The sequence below is a fragment of the Brassica napus genome, chromosome C1 (assembly GCF_020379485.1).
Source record: "Brassica napus cultivar Da-Ae chromosome C1, Da-Ae, whole genome shotgun sequence".
Taxonomy (NCBI): Eukaryota; Viridiplantae; Streptophyta; class Magnoliopsida; order Brassicales; family Brassicaceae; genus Brassica; species Brassica napus.
The window spans coordinates 16,649,594-16,661,919 of NC_063444.1; the positions used below are offsets into that span (position 1 = coordinate 16,649,594).

Below are 12,326 nucleotides of genomic sequence, written 5' to 3' on the forward strand. Positions count from 1 at the left end.
CTAGTGTAGATTCTCACCCACATAGGTACATTATACAGTGTGGTAATGGATAATAAAGAATAAAGATATCTCAAACAGTATGCATTTTTTTTTTCTCTTACAATGTTATATCAATCAATCAATCTGGGTTTCTTGTGTATACATAAAAAAAAAAACAGAATTTGGTAAAAGTTTGATACTTTCAAGGATAAGTTTATATAATGTCAGTTTTGTACAACATCAATTCATATCTATAATAACTGTCAGTTTTCTATATTATCTTTGTTGGGGGTTTGTCAAGTTGACTCAAATCTGGATTCTCATCTCATTTTTTCTATTAAAAGCAATCTTAGTGGGAAGAGATGTTATTTTCACACGTTTTTGTAACAAGAAGACAATGTTTTGTTGCTTCTCTTACATTGGGTTACAACGATCTATTGTTAACACGCATTGCTTACTCTTCAACAACCTCTATGTACAGTTTATAAAACCAGCCTTGCTTATAAAAACAAGTCTAAAAGAAGTGGGAGGAAACCTGTATAGCCTTGCTCCGTAGCCCAGATCTCTATTATTTATTTACTTATGAGATCTCGACAATGGTTCCAAGTGGTTCGTTTACCTTCACAAAAATCTCAACGTAGATGCAAATTTTTGAGTGTCTTCTCTAGACGTCTTTCTCTCTCTCTCTTTCTATCACGTGTCATCCAAGAGGTTCGAGGTGAGATTCACGGTTGCTGACTATGTCAAAAGCTCTTGCCACAGTAACTACTCACAAGGGATCATCGCCGCCGCCACTACTGTAATATGTTTGGGTTTGAACAGCCTTTGTAGCAGCAACTCTAGCAGCATTAGCTGCTCGGTTTGCGACCATCACTGCTCTGTTCACTCTCTCTTCCACTTTCACAACTTCACGTGCTTTCTCAGCTGCTTTCCTTGCTTGCTGTAAACAGAAGAGAGAAAAGAGATAAGGGTTAAAAACTCATAAGCGTAACCCATTTCATTTGAACCAATTACTGGATATAAATTCTTAAAGATAAGGTTATTATAGGCTACCTGGACAGTGTCTAGAACCTTGGAGTGACTGATTGAAAAGGATGAATCGGGACGGGTGGTCTGCTCGGTAGGACAGCTGAGAACACCGTTTTCCCAATGCCCAGCCTGTGTCTCACCGTTCCTGAATGTGTACATACCAAGCCCTTGCCTTCTCCCTTCATGCCAGGCTCCTTCATACCGATGTCCGTTTCCAAATAGATACACTCCAAAACCATGCATCCTGTCTGCAAAGTACTCTCCAGCATATGTATCGCCATTTCTGCAATAGGGACATACATGACTTTCAAGTCAGATGCGTAATCACTAAAGAAGGGAAGATGATGCAATTGTTTTATGATCAACGCTCAAGTCAGCAACAAAAAAGGTGAGGGGCGCCTAGCAATCCATCATCAAGAACTCATGATTGAAAGCAATACACTTTTAGAACGTCCCCACTAGCAACATAGACATGGACCTACTACAGCCTAACCATGACGACAAAGTCGAGACAGAACCAAAACTTTTCAGAAACCATAGTAACTTTACCAAACCATTAGACATCAATAACATGTGGCTTTAAAGTTCACCCTTATACCCAAAAGCTCAACCATTTCTACACATTTAAATGACTCTATAGTGTTCGAGCCAATAAGAAAAGACAATGCACAGAGCTAGCAAACAAACCAACATAAAAACTGATGATATCTCACCTGAAATGGTAGTGACCAAGACCATGTTTAACACCCCATTTGAACTCTCCAACAAACCTACTACCATCCTCAGAGGTATACACACCACATCCATGGCTCTGTCCATTAGACCACTCACCAGCATACACATCCCCAGTATAAAACCTATATATTCCAGTTCCATGTCTCATCCCTTGCCTGTATTGACCTCTGTACCTACTTCCTTTAGACCACGTCTCAACTCCAAAGCCATCATACTTCCCATCAACCCAATCCCCTTCGTACTTACCCTTCATCGAATAGTAATAAACTCCACTCCCTGAACACTTCCCTCTAAGAAACTCTCCCTCGTACACATCCCCAGAGCTGTACTTCTGAACCCAAGAGCCAGAGTTAGTCTTCTTCTCTGTAACTGGCTTCGACCCGATAGACCAAACAACCTGTTTGGTCCTCTCTTGAGAGGAGGAGGAGGATCTTGTGGGGCTCAGGGAGAGCAAGCGAGCGATGAAGAGACGAATCGACGGTAGGTGAGGGAGAGCGAACTTGAGAGAGATCGAGAGGATGAACGAGAAAGCGATGATCGAGAAGAGGAAGAGGAGGAGGACCCGGACACTGATTAAGAGGAAGAAGATGTAGAGAGGAGGAACGGAGAGGAGAAGCAGGAAACGGAGGTGGAAACATATCAAACGAACTCGGATGACTTGACGGAGCAGCTTCTGATTCGACGGAAGAGACGACGAGAGAAACGACAGAAGACCCAAGCTTCCGCGGTTGCTTCCTCCTCCGCGGCGGAAATCGTTAAACGGATGAGAGGATTGAGCCGCCGCTGCAGGCCTCTTTTGCGGAGACGGTGAATCTGGGATTCCAACGGCGAGATGGCTCTGGGCTTGCGATTGATTATAAGGGTTTGCTCCAATGGTGGTTCGGTACGTGGGTTTCTCTGGGGTCAGAGTTTCGGGTACTTGAAGGGGGCGATGATGCTTAATCTTTGGTTTCGGATCCAAATCGGAGCACGGTGGATAACTGGCGGCTTCTTTTCCGATGAACCGCCGTTCTGCTACAGTTGAATTCTTTAGATGCATTTACATACAGAATCTGGAAGGAAGAAGGGTGGAATCGAGATCAGGGTTCTTAAGAAATTAGGGTTTCTGTGATCAGAGAGACGCGAAATGATGATGATGATGAGGAGGATCTCTGTTTTGAAGCTAAGGTAAAGAGAGGGTTGGTTAAATAAGTCCCTTGCGTTTCGGTTTATTTACATCTTTGCCATTCGTCCCCACTTGATAATTAAGTTTTGTCTTTAATGTGATTTGTTAAATCCTTCACCTCACTAATCATAGAGTATTATTGTGATAAGATACCACCAGATGACTCCCCTTTTTTTAGTGTGATAATTAAATGCTTAGAGATTCAATGCTCAAACATTTATGCCGTGCATAAAAGTTTAGGATTCAGGTTGGTGAATTAATTCTCTCCTATTTAAGACTATTTTAGGTCATTAATATGTCAATAACTTGTAAAAGTGGCAAGAGAATTTATCTAGATGGTTTTGTTGAATTGTGACTAATACAAGGAATTTGACTTGTGCAGTCTGCTTCTACGTGGCTGCCATGACAAATATCACAATTTTCATGTTTTTAATCATACTACTTATATTGATTAATGTTAATCAGACAAAACACATCAAACCTATTACTAACCTGATGTTAATTTAAAAAAAATAAAGTATGTAGAATAGTAGAAGACTATGGCGATTTCGCATATTTTGACTAGTAAATTTTTAATAGAATTGTATTTCCATTCAACCATTCTAATATTGACCGTCCTTAATGAAATATAATATTGTCATCTTGCCGCCCAAGCATATGTAGCAAGGTGATATTTGGATTTGTGAAAGGTAAACTAACTTTTTAGTTTATACATCCCTGCTGAGAACAAAATCCACCGTATCATTTTAAGTGGTGTTTAAGCATTTTTATTTTGTTTCATAATAAGTGATGTTCTCACATTTTTAGATAAAATTTAATGTCAATTGAAATTTGCAACCAATTACAAAATACTACATGTTTTTCTTATTGGTTAGACTGATTTTATTTATTACAATTTTATGTAACCAAGATAAATTGCATAAAAATTTAAATTTTCTTAATATTTATGTAAAAATCTTAAACAACATTAAAATGGTACCGAGAAAGTATATTTTAAAAGTTCAGAAGTAGAACCGAGCCATATGTGTCATCAGATAGTTATGTTATATGTTTTGTACGGATTAACAAATTTAGATAAATCCAATAAGTAAGGTCATGAAGGCAAATTCCAATTTAATAATCTTATTATAACAATAACAAGGGCCTTAAACATTACAATTTAACAATGGAAATGAAAAACTTTACTCATAGACTGGTACCTAAACAAGAAAAAGTCCAATGACGATTAAGATGGGATTTCAACTCCCTAAATTTATAATCATACATTATATTTGTAAATAATAGACCTTAATTAATATTAAACTCTAAAGTATGAATTCAACACTTAAAGGATCTTAATTGGTAATACAAAAATAGCAATTAACAAATAGAGTTTTGAAATAAGAGAAAAGGTCATCAATTCAATCAGAACTATTTTAACTGTGTCATGACTCATGACTCTTGGCTTAATTAGATTCATGATCACAGATCAGCCGTTTAATTTGATAACTCTTTTTCTTCTAGTACAAGTAAAGGAAGATTAGCATAAGGGGTAGTACTGTAAATAACAAGATGATAAGAGGAAAGATGTGTCACCTGATGGTTTGAGCTGGTAATCTATAGCCACGTGTCACCAATAAAGCGGCTATCTACAAATGCCTCGAGACGATAGAAACGACACCGTTCAAAACCGATCCAATGAGTGGAGGGATAAAGTTTAGGCAACTTGACTTTATATATAGTATATAAGATATTCTCATATCATCCAAAAGTGCATGTCTCTATCCTTTTCTATGGGCTCCCAAACGCATCTTTCCAATGTAGATAGTTAATTGTTATCTACATTCAGACAGAGCCTTGCAAAATAAAAATAAAATCCTGAAGTTGTAATGATGGAAAGGAACAAAGCTAAACGACGAGATAAGGTTAATAAATGTGGTTAATATAAAATTCGGAACGAACCATTGCAAGTACAACGTAACCTAATAATAATTAGTGTGTTGAATTATCAAGTGACTGATTAAATATGTATATCCCCTATATATTAATTGAGAAACATTTGAAAAATTAGAACCTTAATTTTGTATTAATTAAAAAAACCCCAAATCCTAGGTGACACTCTAAATGCCTTCTAAATTTCATTTCAAAGAATTCTACATCATCTAATATAAATTATAGTTTAATCTAATGGTGTCACATTATTCCATAATTATATAACACTAAAGAACATTATATTAACCTAAAATATATGAAGTGTGTATTCTTTCCTTAAATAAAAGCTACGGAATTACCTAATATGATTTACATATATACGGGAATTAATGATTATGAATAACAAAGATTTGATAACAATTTTTGCATCCTTCTTCATTTTTGTTTAAATTTATATTATTAAAAAAACTTAAACAATCACATTAACCATATAATAAAAAATTAGATTTTTTCTTATATGTTATATTTTGAATTTTTTAAAATGACTTTAAATAACAAAAACGAGGAAACCTTTATATTTTTTTTTTTTTTTAAACGACTTTAAAATACAAAAATGAGGACACAATATATGTTATATTTTTCTTATATGTTAGAATTTTCTTATATGTTATATTTTGATTTCTTTTTAAAAGACTTTAAATTACAAAAATGTATGTTTTCCTTAAGTATACGACTAAAAACATTAAAATGACATGTATCAATTCGATGGTTGATTTGAAAGCTCTCAAAACCATATGGAAGATAAAAGTCAAAATAATTCAACTGTGAAAACAATACTGTTCACTTTGCTCAAGAATGTGTTCGCTGGAAAAAATAAGGTTTTTATGTCATATTTTGTTCAATGTCCATTAGAGAACATTATATTAACCTAAAATATAAGAAGTGTGTATTCTTTCCTTAAATAAAAGCTACAGAATTACCTAATATGATTTACATATATATGACAATTAAAGATTATGAATAATAAAGATTTGATAACAATTTTTGCATCCTTCTTCATTTTTGTTTAATTTTATATTATTAAAAAAATAAACAATCACATTAACCATATAATAAAAAATTAGATTTTTTCTTATATGTTATATTTTGAATTTTTTAAAATGACTTTAAATTACAAAAATGAGGAAACCTTAAATGTTATTTTTTTTAAAACGACTTTAAAATACAAAAATGAGGACACCTTATATGTTAGATTTTTTCTTATATGTTATATTTTGAATTTTTTAAAACAACTTTAAATTACAAAAATGTAAGTTTTCCTTAAGTATACGACTAAAAACATTAAAATGACATGTATCATTTCGATGGTTGATTTGAAAGCTTTCAAAACCATATGTAAGTTAAAAGTCAAAATAATTCAACTGTGAAAACAATACTATTCACTTTTTCAAAATTGTGTTCGAGGAAAAAATAATGTTTTTATGTCAGAATTTGTTTAATGTCCACTAGAGAACATTATATTAACCTAAAATATAAGAAGTGTGTATTCGTTCTCTAAATAAAAGCTACAAAATTACCTAATATGATTTACATATATATGGCAATTAATGATTATGAATAATAAAGATTTGATAACAATTTTTGCATCCTCCTTCATTTTGTTTAATTTTATATTATTAAAAAAATAAACAATCACATTAACCATATAATAAAAAATTAGATTTTTTCTTATATGTAATATTTTGAATTTTTTAAAATGACTTTAAATTACAAAAATGAGGAAACCTTATATGTTATTTTTTTTTAAAAACGACTTTAAAATACAAAAATGAGGACATCTTATATGTTAGATTTTTCTTATATGTTAGATTTTTTCTTAGATGTTATATTTTGAATTTTTTAAAACGACTTTAAATTACAAAAATGTAAGTTTTCCTTAAGTATACGACTGAAAACATTAAAATGACATGTATCAATTCGATGGTTGATTTGAAAGCTTTCAAAACCATATGGAAGATAAAAGTCAAAATAATTCAACTGTGAAAACAATACTGTTCACTTTTTTCAAGAATGTGTTCGATGAAAAAAATAAGGTTTTTATGTTATAATTTGTTTAATGTCCAATCCGATCAACCCATGATGTATTAATTATAGTTTTGTTCCATTATTTTTAATAAAAATTGATCCGATCCATCGGAAAAAAATTATATAATAACAACAAAAAATATTTTATATATATATATAAATAAAATGATCACATATATAAAAAAAACTATCGATAATATATATATATATATATATATAAATAAACTCACCATGCGCAAGACGCAGGTCTTATCCTAGTATCATATTAAAATGATCATAATAGTTCCAAATCAATATCTGACTCAATAAAACTTGATTAGAAAAATTGTGTGTGTGTTTTCAACGGGTTGTCTCTATAATCAATGCACAAAAAAAAAGAACAATTTCTTTTTGTTTTTGGTAGAAGTAGTCGAATCGAATGTCACATGCATTTATCTATAGTTCGTGGGATAACACGTCATGGCGTTTGGACCGGATGTCTTAGAAACTTTTGGGCCTTAATTCAACCAAACTATGCGCGCATAAATAGATGGAGCAGATTCACAGTGAGGAAAAATGGAAGTTTCGTTCCTCACGAGGATTAACACTACAAGAAAACAACGACATACCGAAGAAAAAAATCGTCGGTATGTCGTCGGAATAACGTTATTCCGACGATATACCGACGAAACAAGTCCTCGAAAATAACTCGTCGGAAATTCATTTTTCCTCGGAAATCCCTCGGAAATTTCCGACGGAATTCCGAGGAAACGAATTTCCGATGAAACTCCGAGGACCACCAGTTCGTCGGAAAGCTCCTCGGAATATACCGAGGGAGAACTTCCTCAGGATATTTCGATGGACTTTCCGATGGTCCAATCCTCGGAAGTTCCGACGAAATGTTCCTCGGAATTTTTATCGGGAATTTCCGAGGAACAGAGCCCTCGGAAAATTCCGAGGAACAGAGCCCTCGGAAAATTCCGAGGAACAGAGCCCTCGGAAAATTCCGAGGAATGAGTCCCTCGGAAAATTCCGAGGAATGAGTCCCTCGGTATATTCCGAGGAAGAAGTCCCTCGGTATATTCCGAGGAAGAAGTCCCTCAGTATATTCCGAGGAAATGTTCCTCGGAAATTTCCGAGGGTTCATTTCCTCGGAATTTCAAAAAAATTAATTTTTTTTCAAAAAAATTAAATTTTTGAAATTCAAATTCGAAAATATACAATTAATGAAAACATATTAGATAATATTCAAAGTTGTACAAATAAAAATAAAACATTCCGAGTTTTTGAAAAAAAAAACTACGGGTCTTGCACGTTCGGGAACACCTCGTTCGGGTATATCCTCTGCATCATCTCCATCATTTGTTGGTTCAACCTCCTATGTGCCTCATAGCCCGCCTGTTGAGCCGCCATCTGGGTCTCCAACAAAGATATGCGATCATCCTTGTCCTTCAACTGAGCTATAAGTACTTCTGAATCAACAAAGGTCGGTGGTGCAGAAGAAGGAGGAACCGACCGGGTGCGACGACCCAAACCGACCAAACGTCCCTTCTTCTTTGGAACCGACTGAAATAGAAAATAGCCAAATTTAAATCAAGAAATAAATGAATTGAACTTAAAAAAAAAGAACTTACGGATTCAACGATTTCATTGATTCGAAACCAGGTCAAGTTGGTCGAAGCCGCCGAATCGTCATCCTCGGTTTGAAGCTGAGACACTTCGTCTTGCACCTGAGTTTGGACCAGGGTGACCACTTCCCTCACAAGACCGTCATCAATCTGGCCGGTCTTCTTGTTGGTATACGCCCTTTTGATTAGGGCGAGATCATCAACCGGCTCGCCATCATTTTCTTCCGCCTTGAAAAAAACATAAATTAAAGAAACATTAGAAATGAGAAGAAATGCACAAAAAATAAAATTTCAAAACTAAAATAATTGAAGAAAAAGCGACTGAACTTACCATGCGATCCCCAGAGAGGCAATAGATTGAGCACCCAAGTTATGCTTGAAGACGCCCTTCCCTTTACGGTCGCTCCTGCGGTTGGTGGAGTTGGTGGAAGAAGTTTCTTTCGTCTCTTCCTTATCCCAATGCACACACAACTCCGTCCAGACCGTGTTGTTTATCGACTTTGGAACCTTTTAATAAAAAAAAATAGTTTAATAAATAAAAAATAGTTTAATAAATTAAAAAAATTGTTTAATAAATTAAAAACAACCTTGTTGATTTCCCACTTCTTATTCCACTCGTGGATCTGCTTCCCATAGTTGTCCATAACTTTATGGACGAAGTGGTGATAGATAAAGAGCGTCTCATCGGAATTTCAGTTGAATTCTTGCTGAAAAAAAAACACAATTAGTAGAAAATTTATATTAAAGATTAAAAATATAAGTAAAAAATTAGAATAATTACCGCAAACTGACGAAACCACAGATGCTGCTTGTCGGTAGGGAAGTCAGTGAAAGTCGGATGTCCCTTGTCGAGGGCCGAGTACATCATACGGTTGATCCATGCGCTGATCCCGTTTCCGGATTGGTTGAACCTGATAAAAAGAACAAACGCTTAATAATGAATCAAATTTTAATGAAAAAAAATGTTTAATTACCATGTTTGACCCCGTCCATGTGGATACGGAGTGAGATAGGGAAGATGGTCACGACCGGGCTGTCAAACCAACTCCGCAACACTCATCACTCCCGGAGGACCCGAAGGAGCAGGAGCGGGTGCAGCAGCGGGAGCGAGAGGAGCAGGAGCGGGTGCAGCTGAGGGAGATGTATGGTAGGAGCTGTGGGGCGAAGGGGAATCCTGAAAATGGCTGGAATCCCGAGACTGGCTCCCCGTACCACCACGACCACGACGCTGTCGAGGCCGGGTCTGATCATCATTAGACCTGTAAATTAAAAAAAATTGTTTAACAAATATAGAAATATATAATTTTTTTTTAAATCCCAAATAATAGTTTTTAATCACAAAAAAAGTTTTATAGATATTAAAATTGTTTAATAAATATATAAAAATAGTTCTAATAAACAAAAAATAGTTTTAATAAATAAAAAATAGTTTAATAATGAGAAAAAGACAAAAATAACACTAAATCAAGTTTATGTTCCCAAACTAGCACTCAAGGTCAAAAGTCACAAAATAGCATTTAATGTTTTATCAAAAGTCACAAACTTAGGGTTTGGAGTTAAAGGGTGGGGTTTAGGATTTAGGGTTTAGGGTTTAGGGTTTAGAGTTTAGGGTTTAGGGTTTAGATTTTAGGGTTTAGGGTTTAGGGTTTAGGGTTTAGAGTTTAGGGTTTAGGGTTTAGAGTTAAGGGTTTAGGGTTTATGGTTTAGAGCTTAGGGTTTAGGGTTTAGAATTGAGAAATGAGGTTTTGGGGATAAGATTTCAAATTTTGAAAAACAAAAAAAATTAAAATTTTCAAAGGATAAACTTAGAAATGTGCTATTTTTGTCATTTTAGTTTTTGAGTGCTATTTTTGTGATATAAACTTAAAAATGTGCTATTTTGGAGATTTGCCCTTTAATAATTACAAAAAATAGTTTTAATAATATTAAAAATGTTTAATAAATATAGAAATTTATATTATATATATATATATATATATATTTTAAAAATCTAAGATAATAGTTTTTAATCAAAAAAAAGTTTTATAGATATTAAAAATGTTTAATAAATATATAAAAATAGTTCTAATAAACAAAAAATAGTTTTAATAAATAAAAAAATAGTTTAATAATTATAAAAAATAGTTTTAATAATATTAAAAATGTTTAATAAATATAGAAATTTATATTATATATATATATATATATTTTAAATTCCCAAATCCGAGAAAATACTTTTTTTGTGCCAGTTATCCTCCTAGTAAGGCATATCCCAGAAAATACTTTTTTTGTGCCAGTTATGTAGGTCTCCAACAGCATCTACCGGAAAACGCTCATGTCTACCGACGTATGACGTCCTTTCTGCACCAAAATCTCTTAGTTGTGTCTTCAAATCTTTCCCACAAATTTCCGGAGGTGGACTGTCAAACACCCTCTTGTTCTTCGTAAATAAATTCCTACTCCTACGATATAGATGATCAGGTGGTAGGAATCTCCTGTGACAGTCAAACCAACACGTTTTCCTTCCGTGTTTTAGTTGGAAAGCATCAGTGTTATCTTGACAATATGGACATGATATCCTTCCATGCGTTGTCCATCCAGATAACATACCATATGCTGGAAAATCACATATTGTCCACATTAGTACTGCCCGCATTTGATAGTTTTCTTTACACGAAACATCGTATGTTTCAGCATCTTGAGCCCATAGTTGTTGCAACTCATATATTAGTAGCTGAAGAAACACATCAAATGATCTCTTAGGATGCTCTGATCCGGGAACGAGAATCGAGAGAAACAAAAACTCTCGTCGCAAGCACAAGTTTGGGGGTAGGTTGTATGGTGTAAGAATGACTGGCCATAGAGAATACTGTCTTCCACTCTTGCCAAACGGGCTGAAACCATAAGTACATGCACCAAGGTAGACATTTCTTCTCTCATACGCAAAGTCGGGATACTTTGATTGGAAAAGCTTCCACGCTTTTGCATCTGAAGGATGTCTGATCTCACCATCTGTTGAGTGCTCCGCATGCCATCTCATTGATTGCGTTGTGCGTTCAGACAGATACAACCTCTGCAACCTTTTCGTCAAAGGCAAATACCACATCCTTTTATATGGCACTGGAACTCTTCCACTCGTATCTTTATAACGAGGCTTTCCACAAAATTTGCATGTAACCCGCTGTTCATCCGCCCTCCAATAAATCATGCAGTTGTCGCTGCATACATCTATTACCTGATACGATAAACCAAGACCAGCTACGAGTTTCTGAACCTCGTAGTATGAACCAGGAGCTACATTATCCTCGGGTAGAATACCTTTTACAAAATCAGCAATCGCATCCACACAGTCTTCAGCCAAATTATAATCTGTTTTAATGCCCATCAATCTTATATCAGATGATAAAGCTGAATGACCATCTCTGCAACCTTCGTACAATGGTTGCTTTCCAGCATCCAAGATATCATAAAATCTCCTAGCTTGTGCATTGGGTAAATCTTCCCCTCTAAAATGATCATTTACCATCTGTTCAGTACCGACACCATAATCTACATCCGTTCTAATTCTAACCGCTGGCTGAGGTTCGCTAGTACTACCATGTTCATAATCAGTTTCCCCATGATGATACCAAATTTTGTAACTTCGTGTAAACCCACTCAAATATAGATGAGTCCAAACATCCCACTCTTTAATAACCTTTCTATTTTTACAATTAGAGCAAAGACATCTTAACATACCTATTTTTGCTTCCGGTTGTCGGTGAACTAACCCCATGAATTCGGTTATACCTCGTTGGTATTCTTCGGTAAGCAATCTCGTGTCCGGATCCAAATGA

General features: G+C 34.7%; 1 protein-coding gene across 1 annotated transcript; it reads right to left on the reverse strand.

Moving 5' to 3' along the window:
• Positions 1-328: 328 nt before the first annotated feature.
• Positions 329-2,907, reverse strand: BNAC01G21220D. Its single transcript, XM_013815889.3, has 3 exons — positions 1,722-2,907; positions 1,033-1,291; positions 329-919 (listed from the first exon to the last, which is right to left on the reverse strand). Exons 1-3 carry the CDS (start codon positions 2,780-2,782, stop codon positions 749-751), a joined length of 1,491 nt encoding a protein of 496 aa, XP_013671343.1. The 5' UTR covers positions 2,783-2,907; the 3' UTR covers positions 329-748.
• Positions 2,908-12,326: the final 9,419 nt, after the last annotated feature.